This window comes from Mixophyes fleayi, chromosome 9 (genome assembly GCF_038048845.1).
Source record: "Mixophyes fleayi isolate aMixFle1 chromosome 9, aMixFle1.hap1, whole genome shotgun sequence".
Classification (NCBI taxonomy): domain Eukaryota; kingdom Metazoa; phylum Chordata; class Amphibia; order Anura; family Limnodynastidae; genus Mixophyes; species Mixophyes fleayi.
The window spans coordinates 28,262,120-28,278,889 of NC_134410.1; the positions used below are offsets into that span (position 1 = coordinate 28,262,120).

At 42.5% G+C, this 16,770-nt stretch overlaps 1 protein-coding gene across 1 annotated transcript; it reads right to left on the minus strand.

Moving 5' to 3' along the window:
* Window positions 1-685: 685 nt before the first annotated feature.
* TBCB (tubulin folding cofactor B) lies at window positions 686-8,885 on the minus strand. Its single transcript, XM_075187154.1, has 6 exons — window positions 8,706-8,885; window positions 5,814-5,957; window positions 5,644-5,740; window positions 3,998-4,189; window positions 2,681-2,753; window positions 686-2,296 (listed from the first exon to the last, which is right to left on the minus strand). Exons 1-6 carry the CDS (start codon window positions 8,820-8,822, stop codon window positions 2,179-2,181), a joined length of 741 nt encoding a protein of 246 aa, XP_075043255.1. The 5' UTR covers window positions 8,823-8,885; the 3' UTR covers window positions 686-2,178.
* Window positions 8,886-16,770: the final 7,885 nt, after the last annotated feature.

The window sequence follows — 16,770 nt, forward strand, 5'->3', positions numbered from 1 at the left end:
ATCTCTTGTCCTGAAGGCGGTTTTACACTCATCCCCGGGTCGAATACGAACAAAATTGTATGCCCCACATAAATCAAGCTTTGTAAAGATCTTTGCCTTCTGTAGTCTCTCCAACAATTCAAGAATTAAGGGGAGTGGATAATGGTTGACTGTAATCTTGTTGAGTTCCCTATAATAAATACAGGGGCGTAAGGTAGAATCTTTCTTTTCAACAAAGAATAAGGCAGCACCAGCAGAAGTAGAATGGTGAATGAAGTGGCAGCACAGTGGCCTAGTGGTTAGCACTTGTGCTTTGCAGCACTGGGGTCATGAGTTCAATTCCCGACCATGGCCTTATCTGTGTGGAGTTTGTATGTTCTCCCTGTGTTTGCGTGGGTTTCCTCCGGGTGCTCTGGTTTCCTCCCACACTCCAAAAACATACTGGTAGGTTAATTGGCTGCTATCAAAAATTGACCGTAGTCTCTACCTCTCTGTCTGTATGTATATGTCTATGTGAGTGTGTGTCTATATTAGGGAATTTAGACTGTAAGCTCCAATGGGGCAGGGACTGATGTGAATGAGTTCTCTGTACAGCGCTGCGGAATTAGTGGCGCTATATAAATGATGATGATGTTTAAGTTTTCATCCAGAAATTCCCGGAGGAATTTTAACTCGGATACAGAATAAATGACTTTGGATAACAAGATTGTGTTGATGGCTACTGCGGTGTGCATTTATTTAGCAATGTATATTCAACACTTGAATCACAATGGAGAGCTGAAAACCAATGTCTAAATGGACAGTACAGCTATGCACACTAGATCTCCGCACTGTCTAACTAACCCCATACCCAGCAATAAAACCTATTCTAATTGATTAGGTCACTAATCCCCGGCAGATATGATCATCAGGCCTCATTCCTACTAACATTTTACTTGTAGTTTTAGTAAAATCGGATATCGGTTCTACGCAATGTATGCTGTAATCACAAAAATGGAACTAGTAGCATCTGAAAACCTGTACCCCAACCCAAGTAAACCACTGACGGCATTGTCATGCTAAACACAATGGATGCTAGTGTGGGACCAGTTTACATGTGTTGAAAACACATTTAAAAATACGAGCCCTTAGTCTACATCCACCAAAACCACACCTCCTCATTTAAGCGACCCACCCTACAACAACTTCAGTTTATTGGCTTGAAAATTCCCTTCTGCATCTTTTACGGAATAATGGCTCTCTTCTTTACGTGCTTTTCAGTCACGTCTTTATATAAGCAGGCCATCGTTTTGGTTTGGATGCCCCATGGTTTGATAGTGTTCTGTTGCATTGTAGCCCAGAGTAACATAATAAACCATGCTTGATTATATAAAGTTGTGGCTGTAAGGCACAGAATTAAGCTAAAAAGAAAAAGCATTGTCTCTAGTAAAAGTTCCAGAAGGGTGTGTAGAAGCCAATAAATAAAAGTGATATTGAGGTGGTAAAACGCCCTTAACTTGCAGTGAAGAAAATAAATTAGTTAACACATTATACATTTGGTCAAAGAAAATGAAATCAGTCAGCACAATGCAGTATATAGAGAGCACATATATGTATACTTATAAACACCGATGAGTAAGTGTCTGCACTTGCTGGCTAGATATACAACTCTTAGTTATCCTGCAAAAATAACTGAAGGGGCTTCTACTCAACTTCTGTATACTGAAATATTAGAGGCTGGAGAAACATAACAGCAAGTGATAGGCAGTGTCCAGGAAATAATTGGTAGCCCTCCCCCATTTCTAAGTAGGCAACAATGACTCCATGACGGAGTGAAGTCCAGGTCACAAAATTAAGTTAATTGGCAGAAGATCTAGGAAAATAAGTGCAAAAATATAAATGTTATACACATACATGCTTCTCTCCCATTATATACCATTCACAGTCTGTATTGAAGCAGCCATTAAAGCAAGTGTCCAAATTGTTGATTCCAAGTGTCCCTTTTGATGACATAGAAATCATAACATGGGCAACTCCGGGGTCTCCAGAACCATAGCATCAAGGTACTTGAAGTAGAGCAGAAGATCAAGGCATTTGATGAATTTGTAGAAAAAAAAAACCCAACATAAAATCTACTTCTTCACAATGTTAATACACCAAATGGAACGCAGCGATGAATATTGGAGATTGAACGTAGAAGATGGACATGGCACAAGGTTGTCACATTTCATCATCTAGACCATAGTCTTCCTCTGGGAAGTCACCCACTGTCACATACTGCGGTTTCAAGAACGCGCCGTACTTTGGTGAACACGTGAAGTAACGCTTCCCTTCAACGCTGAACAAAATAGAGAAAAGAAATAACATTAAGTTAAGACAAGAGATGATTCTTCAATCACTGAGTGTTTGTCATTTGGTTACCATCCAGAGAACAATACCGTGAGGAATATTAATGAAAACAGTGGCTTAAGGCCATGACAGCTGGTGCTTGCTTTTATTTTAAGCAACACTATTATTTTTATTATACTTTAGTTAGCACCAAACATAGTGAAATATAACACAATCAGATTAGTTGCTATGGGAACACCATTCCCCCCCCCCCCCCCCATCAGTTTTCAAGACCCCCATCATCTTCAGTGTCAGACCATGGAAACAATCCGAGGTCATGGGACAGAGCAGTAGCTAGTCACGCTTCCTGGTTTACAGCAAAATCATTCCTCACCTTCCATCGTGTTTTCCAAAAGGCTCGTCATACTTCACACCGACCCAGTACCCTGGTTTAAAGTCTGTTATACCTAGAAGACATCACAAAAACATATTACAAGCAAGAAACCAGGCTGGGAGGTCAGGGAACAAAGGTTGCCCAATTTTGGCACTAGAGTACAATATGGTGATCATAACACTGATGTGCACCAGTATTGAAAACCTGTTACAGAAAATTATCTTAAGGTGATGCAATGGATACACAAGCTCTATTCTAACAGTGGCTTTCATCAGAAAGCCTGAACACAGAAATATAAAATTTCCATATTTATAAGCATTACTTATTTTTCTAACAATATTCAGTATACTAGTCTATCTGTAGAGAGCCCTATGTACAAGCCTGCATGTAAGTAGTTGTTATTGGACCATTAAACTTAAAATACAAGTATTACATATAAGACACACTAATAACAGTCACAAATATACATATCAGACTTTTGATCTATTTTCCTATACACAGCCAACGTTCTGTCATTAAGCACATTAAAGGACACTACAGCCAGCCTCTCTCAGTCTCCTGTTACATAAAATGCCCAAAAAAAGCTAAGGACAGCAAAGGTACAAACAATGTCAAACATCTTAAGATCTGTCAAGGTATGAGAACAGTTAGCCATTCATAAAAATATACATATCAGTAGTTCTATTAAATAAGGCAACTTATTTTAAGTGTAGCTGTCCATTAAAACTAGTTGGTAGCAGTCAAATTACTAAATCTCATCCATAGACTTTAGTACAATGATGGGCATGTGCAGCCCACATCACCCTTAAACCCAGTAATAGTATTAATGACAAACAAACAAAAACTACTTCCACATCACTCTTCCCAAGAAATGCCCCCCTTGCCATTCAGACATTTTACTTCTGACTAAATGCTTCCACTACCCCCAAAGTGCCCTCAGAACAGACAGGTACTCCAAAACTACATTAATACTTCCCCGCGACACTCAAACCACCAGCCCTACCTCCTACAGGTGAAGGCTTTCTGGTTACCTGTTGCCCATCACTACCCTGGTGGAACAATAGCCCATGTGGCCAATGTATCATCAGAAATGGTGAAACAATTTCTAACTTGTTTATTACACGCATGTAATTAAATCTGGTGGCTCGTAACCGTATATATGGGCAACTTTAGCCTCAATCAGCATCTACTAGTGTGACTGGAGAAAGAGGCTCACTCACCTCAATGAACATACCCTGGACATCCAGTTTTGCAAATAATTAGGCTGTCAGCATCAAGGAAGTGAGGTGAATAACTTACTCCGCTACTTGCACTCACCAACATACATAACCTCGCCCCGTTTCGTAGGCTGTCCAGCCACCCGCACCTCACATCGACTTCCTGGCGTGATGGATTCTGCCGTCAACCTCTCCTCCTCCAGCTTACGCTGCTGTTCTGCTGCATTCTGAGCAACCTCCTCTTTATTGAACTTCCCCAACTTATTCCGCTTTAAGAAGGAGCGCACAGAGTCTGAAGGGAACAGACAGAGTAATTTGAAGAACATTACTACATACACTGCAGGCTGCTAGGGTTTCAAATGGTCTAGGTTTCAATCATCCAGTACTGCTCATTGTTATAATGGAGGGGGGAGGCAAGAAGCAGTGACCCACAGTAATGAATCATATACTAAGTATGATGACCTAACCTGCACTAGTCTAATGAATGCTCTGATTAGTTGTTATGTTTTACAGCGGGGGTCGGCAAACCCTGGCATGCGTGCCAGACATGGCGTTCGTATTAGTTTAATCCGGCATGACAGAGCTGCTTCACTAAAGCAGTCGGAGATGGCTGAACCGGAGCTGCTGCGGATGCATAGCAGCTTCTCCCAGGTTCCGTTGCTGAACTGAAGACGTGTCTGCTGACTCCAGAGGCCAGTCACACATAAGACATAAAACAGCTGCCTCCAGCTGAACTGGGAGAACTACTGTGTGGCATAAAACGAACTGGGGACACTACTGCATGACATAATATTAACATCTCTTTGTTGGTCCCATCACTATTAATATTATCATGATAAAATTAGGAATAGTTACATGTTTTTTTTCATGTACAACTGGCACACCTGTGCTAGATTTTAGCCGGCACACTGATAGGAAAAGTTTGCAGACCTCTGAGCTGCAGGATCTGTGTATTATTTGCACTGTTAAATAAATAGCCGTAACCGATACCCTGCTCCCATTTTGGGTGACCTGTACCAATACTGATTTTTAATAGTAAGTAATAATATCTAGGTAGCATCTGCGACTCTCGGCTCTCCAAATTTGTGTAATCTAAGTTTATTTTTATATTATGTTTAATATATTTAAATGGTAGTTTTACTAAGAGTGTATCCAACAATGCCTTCAGCGGAAAATGTTTCTTTCTTGGCAGGCAGTCCTGCCCACAACAGCAGTTTTGAAATCTGCAGTTCAATATTATATTTATTATCTATTTGCGAGGGTATTGCAAACATGCAATCAGGCAGGCGATAAGGTGGTCTTTATGATGGAATATTCACAAGTACACACCATCCCTACATATTCAATAGTTTCAGAGCCAACTCATTATTACATTATTTTTTCCTTTAGCAGTTACATTAATTGGATGCCGGAGGACACAGTCTCAATGTGATCCTGCACCAACAAATGAAGAGACAGTATAGTGCTGTGTCTTCAACAGGGACTGAATATATATGCTGCTAATTAGCTCCTTCCAAATTCCCCACCCTACAGAGCAGGCCTGGTCAACATGTGGTTCTCCATGTGTTGGAGAACTACAAGTCCCAGCATACCTTGCCAGCTATCGGCTCGATATTTACTGACAAAGCATGCTGGGGCTTGTAGTTTCACAAGACCTGGACAACCACGAGTTGGCCAGGCCTGCTATAGAGGAAATCATTTGGCAGTTTACATGAGAGCACATGGGAGTAAGAATAAAGGACATACCTGTTCTTTTCTCATAGACATCCTGTGATATTTCATATTTCTCCACTCTAGATAGATCCTCAAACTCCCCAGCAGTGGCACCACTCTTATCTATCACCTGCAGGTACATTAGTATATTTAGAAGCTCCAAAACATTCTTAAATACATGCAAACAATTAAGGGTTACTAACATGGATTCTGCAGCCATCGTCCACAGGGTACGAGCCTAGCAGCGCATCATCCTGATCCAGGTTCTGGATAAAGGTATTTTCTGCACTGTATAACTGCAAGTCCATACATGAGGCTGGAGACCCAACCACCAGTTCCAATTTACACTGCAATAAAAGAAACATTTAAAAGTCACCACTGTGAAGAATAGTATTTACCATTCTTTTGCTACCAAAGGTTAGCTGACACACATCAAAACCTATTTTTTTTTTTTTAATGTGAGGTTAATATAAACATATTAACTGTTCTGACCGTGACAGGTTTACAGCAGCGCCAATAACACTAGGTCACATATAGACACGGAGATCCAAGCATACTATCAAATCCTTAGGGCTCAATCATGTGTTCGGATATGGGGGCAATGCATCTATTTAACAATACTAGAGCAGAGAATTGCTGTGAAATTATGATGTCATTGTGTCATATTCAAGCACCTTCCCCAAAAACATGTCAAACATACGTGGATGAACCCTAGCTCAGCAACTGACATTAAAGAAAGGTGACTTACTGGGTTCCAGAAGTCCAGCTACCAGTCATTATTATCGTTGATATATCTATAGCACCAATCATGTTATGCAGAGCTTGCTAGAAAATACTGAATCAGTCACATCAATCGCTGCCCCAATGAAGGGTACAGTCTAAATTCTTTACCACACAAATGCACACTAAGGTGCATCTTTGTCAGAAGCCAAATTTTTATTGTAAAGAGGAACAAGTGCCAGATTTGTGCATATCTGCGTGGGCACATATGCATCTGTTCTCTTTGTGGGCAAGTGCGCTACATATACTAGAATTAAATTAACTGTGCTTGAGGCCCATTCAAATCTGGGTTAGATTTTAGTGGTTGGTTGGCGCTACCTAATCCCAACGGTCATGATTTGTTTTTTTAAGAGAGGGGAGGAGTTTTGGAGGGGGCGACCTAGCACTTGAGAAGTGCAAGGCTAGTCTGCAGGGGTGTGGCCACAGTAATTGTGATGGGGACATGCAGCCAACATGATGCAACCACACCCCCTTTTCGAGAAGGTATGGCTGTATACCAACTTAGACACTTCATGGCCAATTTATTATAGGTTTTTTCATTATATTTCCCCGAAAACTAATGTTTTCGACAGACCGACACATATCTAAGTAGCACGCAACTTTATGGACAGTGCATCACAGCAGATATCTGCTGTGACGCACTGTCCATTGTCCCGATGCAGATATCCTAGATATCGGCTGCTTTGCATTTTTTTCTTAAATACAAAGCAGTCCCCCATAGATATCTATGAGGACTGATATGTATCGTAATTTAACAAGTACTGAAAATTCTTTTACACATACGGTAAAGTACGCTAGCTCAAGCTGGCATACATTACCGTATGTGTAAATTTTAAGGTCTGCTTTATGGGGAGAACATTGCTGTAGAGGGATCTTCAGATCCCTCACATCTTACTGCTCTTCCCTGGGTCACTATCACAGAGGTGGTCACTTTGCAATATTGACCATAGAAAAGATAGGAGAGGGTTCCTGCAAAGACCAGCAGTCTTTTGTGACTGCTGTTCCTGTTGAAGTTTAATAAATACATACAATCTTTCAAACCTCATCTTTGCAATAAGGATTGAAAGGGATTGTTAAAAATTAACTCTTTAAACAACATTCTCCTTCAAAATGGGGATATGTAATCCCTATCTTTAAATCTAATTGCACTTAAAAATGAGCACATTATTTCCAAAGTAAAATCAGTGCAATGCAGAGGGAGGCTCTAATGGAAGGTTGAGATGGGTGGGACAGATCTTAGTAACCAAGACTACAATACAGGAGGGCAGACTGCGACCTATCTGGAAGTTTATAAGCAGGGTTGCCCAGGTGCAATAGAACTGTTGAGGGGTGCATGTTACAAATAATGTAAATAAAATTAAACAAAAAAAGGTAAAGCTGGCCATGTTCAAATGAGCTTAGAATCAAATATGTGTAGGGTACAATTGATAAGGTAGCAGAATAACAATTGTAGCTAACAGTTTGTGTGGTTGCTGTAAGGCATTGGGGCACATTTATCATTATTCACATAAAGTGAAAAGTAGTTTTCAATCCTTATCGCAATGACAAGGATTGAACTACTTCTCACATTTATGTACAGCCGTGCAGAGAAACAGCAGTTCCGAAAAACCGCTGTTTCAGTGATAAAAAAAACAAAAAACATACTTACCCCCCTCTTCGGGTCTTCTCCTTACTCTTCAATTGCGCATGTCCAGTTCCAAGAACTGGACATGCGCACACAGATCCCCTCTCTGTCAGAGAGAGCTGTGAGTGACAGGGAGGGATCATGTGATACCTCCACACATGCGCTGTCCAGCTCTGCTCTCCGGAGCAGAGCTGACAGCATTAACATGACAAGTTCCCGAAAAAAATGTTTTTTCGGGACTTGTTAGATTGCGGCCAGGAGTAGTCACCATTCTGTTGAATGGTGACTGCTCCCAAAAACGAAGAGGAGTGCAAAGCAGCAGATATCCATGATATCTGCTGCGATGCCCCCTTAATAAATTTGCGGAGGACACTGTGGGACCTTAATTATCCGTTAAAAGCACTATCGTGCTTTATTAAATATGCCCCATTGTCAGCCACCAATATCCTGCTGAAAACTCCCAGTTGTCAGTGTGCAAATACTGTAACTTTCTCTGGGTGTGGTACAGGGATTAATTATAATTATTATATTAAACAGTGGCCACGCTCCCTCTTACATTACTATACACTGACTACAGAGACACATGACTCCATTGTATCAGAACATCATGCTGAGCCCCAGACTCCATTGAGACCCCACCCCTACAGCGGTCACGTGTTCCCCTCTCCAGGCCGCTATCTTCTCTCCCAACCTTTAGCTCTGCCAGAGTATGCCCTCGGTCCAGCCTTTTCTCCGCTGTGAAGGTGTTTAGGCTACTGCTGATCCCCACGGTCACGACCGGGGACGAACGAACGGTAACGGAGCTCATGGCTGAGGCGACGGCTGCTCCAAGTCTCCCGGTATCGACGAGAAGTGAAAAAAAAAATCCACCCAATCAGAGGACGTACAACACCGATCAACCAATAACAACGAAGGACTTGTCTTCCCGTCAGCCAATGAGGATATCCAATAAGGCGTCTTGGTTACAGCCAATCGTTGTCTGGTTCTTGCCAACCATAGACTAAAGGGACCAAACGCATGAAAGACCAGTGCGATAGTGTCTGGGCACACTCTTTTGACGAACCAATAAGAAAGCGCTCTGTTTAACATAGACGCTCTACGTTTAGGGCGGAACAATTGTTTGTGTCGGAGCCAATGAGCGTGTATATGGCGCCTTATGCACAGCCAATCACAGCACGGAGATGGTGCCAGCTAATGGGTGTAATGCGCAGCAACATATGAAACGCACACTGTTATGGCGGAAGGAGACTGATTTGTTTTGTACAGTAGTATGAGTGCGCATTAGTCGTATTAACCCCTTAATGACTGATGTATTTCGTACCTTAGTGACCTGACCACATGCCACAGGCATGACATTGCAAATAAGTAACTTGCTGTTGGGCGCCAAAAACACACGGACTTTGCCCACCTGTCACTCCAGGTACACGGTGCTCCTGGGGCTTCATGCCGCCCCCCCCCCTTCGTTTTCCAAACTCACCCTGCTTTCACCAGACCTCATACCCCACTCTCTCTTTAGCAGAAGCAGTGGTCAAAAGTTTAACTAAATTACAAGTAGGCAGAGTTTCTTATGAAGTGGAAATATTGCTAATAAATCTAACCGTGTTGTGTATGCATTAGACATTTACCCATACTTGCCAACTTTTCCTCCTTGGCTTCAGGGAGATCCCGGGGGTGGTGGGCGTGCGGGGGCGGAACTTGATGAATTGCATAATTTTGGCCCCACCCCCTAAATGATTGTTGGGCAATTACAGCAGGGGGCTAAGATGACGCAATACATCCATCATTAACACCCAACTCCCCCGCCAACTTATCTATTGTGGGGGCGAGAACTGGGAGGTTGCCCTGCTCTCTCAGGAGCCCGGGAGGTCTCCCAGAAATGCGGGAGTCTCCCGTAGGCAACTATGCGTTAAAGGAAAGCAGCTAATGAATCTCTAGAGACTGAAGTGTCTTTTACATTTCTGTCTCCAATACTGAAGTCATGTTGTCTTACCTGTCAGTCTGTGATTAAATCTTGGTCTCCATGAAAATGGCCACCTCCATAGGCATCAATACATGGACATAGGACATAATAGCTGAACTGTGTCATCATGCCACAGATGGTGAAGCCAACCACGTCTTGTACTGGCTCAGCATCAGGGAGAATGCCAGGGAGTGAGGGAGACCACCCCTATTTCAGGAAGAGTTGGCCAGTATGATTTACACCCTCTTTTTTTGTGAAAGCATTCATATGTCACAACATTTATCTAGACAAAATAAGCCATGCACCCGATCCATGCAAGACATGCACCCATTTTGCACGTTTAAATAGGAATAGGTTGGGAGGTATGGTTTATTTCAAGCAGGTGCCAAAAAAATGAAAATTGCATTCCCCCCTGTAAAAGAAGTTATGATCTTTTTAATTAAGCAATATATAGCTTTCATAGAAATAGTTAATGTAGAAGCCAATTAGTTAAAAATGATTCATTACAGACCTTCATAGCTAAAGAAGTTTCAATTAGATTAATGAGCTATGTGTCAAGGGTGAGAGGGTTTATTTCTGAACCCCCTAGAAATAACTCATGTATAGAGGTAATATAGAGAGAGAGAGAGAGACAAGAACACGAGACAAGTCTGGAGAGAAAGTATTACAGATGTCTTTAAACTATTGATTGATGGTCATAACTACAATGTAAAGGATTGTGTTAATTATTATACTATGTAACCACAAGAGGGTATGCCGTATTTTTGTGTATAAATATTTGTATACGAGTTTCAGTAAAACAGAACTGATTATTTCAGACAACTGTGTGTGTCAGATCAATTCTCCAATGTGCACTGTATACCTGAATTAGAAGGTATTTTACAGGTGGCAAAAGCTCTATTGCCTTTTACACCCTTCCACAAATGCTTCACTTCAGTGCTATTGTTTTCACACATAGCACATTGGGGCAGCACGGTGGCTAAAGCTGGGTACACACTACACGGTTTTCATCCAATAATCGGCTCAATCAGCCGACATACGACTGCTCATTCAAAAGTCGGGTCAGTGTGTGCAGTGACACGATGGTCGAAAGTCTGCCCAAATGGACGATTGTCGCCTCATTTGGTTGGTCGTACCGTTTAATATTTTCGTGCCAATCTCGTTTCCGTTGTGTAGTGTGTATAAACTTCCGACCGATCCACAACAGTGAGTACAAAATTACAGTAATTGCTCATGACAACATGGCTGTATAAGTCGCTAAAGGGACGTCCGCTCTTCCCTTTATCGTCCTAAACAAGGATAGTGTGTATGCAGTCCATGGACCGAGCGATCGGACCATCGATCGCATGTAAAATAGCTCGGCATAAATAGTTGGTTGAAATTTCTGTAATGTGTACCCAGCTTAAGTGGTTACTACTTCTGCCTCACAGCACTGGGGTCATGAGTTCAATTCCCAACCATGACCTTTTCTGTGTGGAATTTGTGTGTTTTCCCCGGGTGCTCTGGTTTCCTCCCACACTCCAAAAACATACTAGTAGGTTAATTGGCTTCTATGAATATTGACCCGCCTCTCTCTCTCTCTCTGTCTGTGAATGTTAGGGAATTTAGACTATAAGCCCCAATGAGGCAGGGCCTGATGTAAATGAGTTCTCTGTACAGCGCTGCGGAATCAGTGGCGCTATATAAAACTATTAAATTTGAGTCACTATGAGGATATCATCAAAAGACCGGCTACCAGTAGGGGGTGCCATTGTAATACCAAACACATCTGATTACAGAAATTAAATCAAAAGGCAACTATCAGATTTATAAGTATACAGCAAACTATCTGGTAAACCAACTATTCAATTTAGACATTAGTTGAACTAAATACTTTGCCGTATCACAGAGTGGACAAATTGTTGGAAAACTGTAAATCCTTACAACAGGAATTCCCTTTAACACCTATGTTATACACCAGATGTGTCAAACTCGCGGCCCAAACGCATATTTTTTGGAGGCCCCTTGTTACTTGAGGTAAACAAGTGGAATGCGGCCCACATTTTATTTTAATCTGCTAAGTGACTTAAAAATTCACTAAGTTCGACAGAACAGCTTGCGTGTGAGTTCAGTCAACCTTCCCCGTCAGTGTCATGTGACACTTGCGCGTGGATTCCGTTCGTCTCTTTCCACCCACGCTGTATGTTATCGTATGCAGTCAGAACAGTACGCTTTCGTAATCATTATCCGTTTGGTAAGTTGGTGTCCAAGTATATTTATATGACAGTTTGTCAATTGTTTTTCAAATGTATTACCCATTTGTGCTGACGATGGTTATTTATTACTTTTTAGTTTTCTTGCGGCCGACACAATCTTTGATTTTTTTGCCCAATTGGGGTTTTGAGTTTGACATGCCTGTGTAATGTGCGTATTGTCGCTAACCAATAACGATTGTCGAACCTCGATTTGTGTTTCCAACGCACAAAGATTTATTCGCAATAAGTGGAAAAAATATGCTCAAGCGATGTAATAGTAAATACAGCCGTTACTTAACGCAGGCGCTCTGGATCCAGTGCAGTCATTCAATCCTGAAGTCTGGGGACAAGAAGTCTGCACTCTGGATCACAAGCTGCTGCTTATATACACAATCAAGTACAGTAATACAATGAAGATGGTATGGCTTGCATCTATTGGTCCGGGTCTCAGGAATGTCCAAGGGGTCGTCAATCATTGGCTAGTTCATCCTAAGGAATCCAAAGGAGGGGGTCATCTCTGCAGGGGGTATGCTCTGCTCTTCCCGCCAGAATTCCTTAGTCTTAAGTAGTTCATAATTCCCTATCATTTATAACTTGCGTATGCACTCTGCGATTCCCTCGCAGAGCGCACCAAACAGTAGGCTATGTAACAAGGTTCATTATGATACCACTCATGATGTTATTCCTTTAACCCGTTCTGTGTATTTCACTAATATGCATGTAACTCTGATATAACATATAAATACTACTATATTTCGACATAACTGACTATGTGTTGCAACTACCAATAATGTGTACTATTTTATAAGTATGCGTGTTTGTGCGAATGTATGGTAAAAGACCAATTACTGTTGCTGCCACGTGTAGTGGATGCGTACGCCCTTTCACGCCGTAGCGTGCCCTTGTACGTCATAGCGTACCGTACGCATCTTTTCAGACAAAGACAACCAAGTTTGCTAGACTTTAATTGAAATGACTTTATCCAATTTGCTGACTTCGACAGTTCCACCCTTTGATAGTGTAATAAACTATCACCCAATCACCGTTTCAAGTTCAGGATTATACAATACTTCTTCACAGACCATGATCTCGGTATCTGGTACCACCCTTTCAGTCTCTTTCTCAGTGTTACTCTTATGAGACCGTTTTCCACACTTCAACACAGTAGGAACACATTTGACAACTAAACCAATTGCTAAGATGACACCCAGTATAAGGAGAAGGAGCTTACCTACACTCGCAATCATTTCCTGTACCCACTCCCCCAGACCGGAGAACCATTTTGCTGGGTTCAACCATGAGAACCAACCCGCCACCTTTTCCCCGACCTCATATAACGAAGAATTATGGCTCTTTCGAAATTCCCATTTCAGCTGCAAAATTTCATCCATCTTCCGGTCTATAACCTCTTTAGGGTCTTCCGTATTATTAGTAATGTACGTGCAACATTTGACACCGAACTGGGTGGCCAGTGTCACACAGTACCCACCAGTAATAGAGGTGAGATAATTTAGTACCAGTCTATGTTGCACCAACTCCTTCTTGTACGCTTGTAGCTCCCTTCCAGTATACCTGAAAGTGTCATCATACATCTCGGTGATATTATCTATTAATTTAGCTAGGTCTTGGATATATTTAAAGTTTAATGTTCCCCGAGCGGTCCTGGTGAGATCTAGAGCAACCATAACTTGGAAACCAGCAGTTTCACTAATCAATTTTGTAGCTATGGGTTCCTCACCAGGAATCATATTTCTCTTGCCACGGTGTTCATACTGTGTGTGTATGTATGGTGGTGATGTAGTCTTGTGAATATCTACCATTTCTTCATGAGTAATAGTCATGATTTCAGGAACCAGTTTAGCTAAGAAACACAAGCCCTTGGAACTCGGAGTCACCCAGGAATAAGCTTTCCTCCCACAAACAAAATACACATCATCAGGGAGAACATAAGGAACAGTATGCCCATGAATGATATCACACAGAGTTTTGATAAAACTACCCATGCCTAGTGTCTCCATCTGCTCTAGACACGTGTCGGCATTAATGATATTTTCACATTTATCTGTAGAGACTTTTCCAATAGATACCTTCTTATGTTTGGTTATGCGCCCTAACTTGTGACTTCCATCAGCATTCCTGCCTAGTAGTGACCTTGTGAGTCTCTCTCTAAAATGAGTGTGGCGAGCCATTGTCTGATCTGATAGGTCAGCCTCCCAATTCTCCAGGCGCTTTGCATGAGATATGTTTAGGCACAGCAAAGATCTGCCTATGGAGTATTGTCGAAGCGTCAAACTAGGGGACCTAGTGTTATTGTACCTCCCTTCTATGGGCCTCCCACCCCTTAATTCGAGTACTTCGGATATGTTTAGCGGGAATGGCACTAGTCCTATGTTATGCTGCCCTTGAGGCACGTGAGAGCACACCCAGCACTCAGTTTGGTTTAGCACCTTACCCACCAGGGAGTGATAATCCTCCAAAGGATGTCCGCCTATATTCAGAGTACTGGGGGACTGGCATCGTTGGATGCATCTCTCGTCAACTAGGGAGTTGCAGAACTTGCAGATACAATACTCATCAGACAATAGCCCCTCACACTGCCTCCGAGTTCCTGAGCTAGCAGACCTTTTCATAACCCCTGGACCAAGTTTGATAATGGGCTGCTCAGGATATCCTATTAACTTTTCTTCGGCCTCCATTTCATCCGTATCACTCCCAGAACTCTCCTCCATCCTCCATTCTCCTTCACAAAAATAGAATGTCCTAGAAAAAGTAAAAACAAGGAAAATCCTGGAACAAAAGAAAAACAAAAACCGCCACTCCATCGCTGGAAAGATAGTTCTGAGGCAACGTCTCTGGTTCAGGTGTCTTAACTGCAGGCTTTAGGTCTCCCGGAACAGGCTCACAAGTGACAGCTCTATGTCGTCGGTCTGAGTCTTGTCTTGCACTTTCTCCGGATTATGGACTCTCCTGCAGTGGGTGGAATGGACCCAAGTGTCTCTCTCTGCAACCTTCAGTGATGTAGTACTGGTCAGCAGCACTTGGTACGGGCCTTCCCAACGGTCTGTTAAACAACCTGAACGTAAGAAATTGCGGATCATAACATAGTCTCCAGGTTCAACATCATGACAGTTCGTTTCTGGCATACCAGGTGACAGCATTTTTAGTTTTTGTTGTTGTTGTTTCAGCTGTCTACTCATTCTTATAAGATATTGTACAGTCACTTCATTATTACACTTTAAGTCGTCTTGTGGACTCACGATCAAATGAGGTTGTCGTCCGAACAGTATCTCAAAGGGGGACAGATTAAGAGGAGGTCTAGGAGTGGTTCGAATGCTGTGGAGGACCAACGGCAAAGCCTCAGGCCATGCCAACCCAGTTTCAGCCATTATCTTACCTAGTTTGTTCTTGATAGTACCGTTTACTCTCTCCACCTTACCACTGGCTTGTGGTCGGTAAGGGGTGTGAAGTCTGCTACTGATTCCCATGAGTTTACACATATTTTGGAAGACATCACCAGTAAAATGGGTACCCCTATCACTTTCAATGATTCTAGGGATACCGAACCTACACACAAAGTCTTGTACAATTTTCTTTGCAGTGAACACAGCAGTATTAGTGGCTGCCGGATATGCTTCTACCCAACCGGAAAACACATCAATACACACTAACACATACTTCAGATTCCTGCACGGTGGTAGTTGGATATAGTCAATTTGTATTACCTGAAAAGGTCCGTCTGTAGGAGGGATGTGGGATGGCTCAGTTGGAATAGTTTTCCCAACATTTTTCCTCAAACAAGTAAGACATGACATTGCTTTCTTACCAGCTTGAGAGGAAAATCCGGGAGCACACCAGTATGCTCTCACCAGTTTGCACATACCTTCTTTACCCAGGTGAGTCAGGCCGTGTGCTGCTTCAGCCAGGCTTGGATAGTATGTTCGGGGAGCTACAGGCTTACCTTGTCCATCCCTCCAGAGTCCTGAGGACTCTTGACCACATCCCTTCGCCTTCCAGACCGCCTTCTCCTGCAGGGAACACAAATCTTGCATTTCAATTAATTTCTGCGTGTCTAATGTCTGAAAAACCATCATAGTCTCGGTCGATACAGTCATAGGTTGCCCTGCTGCCCATTTAGCAGCTTCGTCTGCCCTGTTGTTGCCCAATGACACTGGGTCTTCTTCAAAGGTATGGGCTTTGCACTTTATGACGGCTACTGTTCTGGGTAACTGTATCGCTGTCAGAAGTCCTTTTATGTGTTGTGAGTGTGCCACTGGTGTACCTGCTGCTGTCGTAAAGTTTCTAAGACGCCAAAGGGCCCCAAAATCATGCACTACCCCGAAGGCGTACCTAGAGTCAGTATATATGTTGGCTGATTTACCCTCTGCCAATTCACACGCTCTCCTTAGTGCTACTAGTTCCGCCACCTGGGCTGAGTGAGGTGGACCAAGGGGTTCAGCTTCTACCACATCCTGATCGTCTACAACAGCGTAACCAGTACATAGCTCTCCTGTCTCTGTCTGTCTATGGCAACTTCCGTCTGTATAAAACGTAAAATCTACATT

Bases quoted from the DNA above. Each gene is read 5' to 3' on its own strand.
- TBCB (XM_075187154.1), bottom strand. From the start codon at position 8,822: ATGAGCTCCGTTACCGTTCGTTCGTCCCCGGTCGTGACCGTGGGGATC. The intron at 5,958-8,705 runs GTTGGGAGAGAA...CTTTTATTGCAG, and splicing joins ATACTCTGGCAGAGCTAAAG to TGTAAATTGGAACTGGTGGT. The intron at 2,297-2,680 runs GTGAGGAATGAT...TATTTTGTTCAG, and splicing joins TTTGGAAAACACGATGGAAG to CGTTGAAGGGAAGCGTTACT.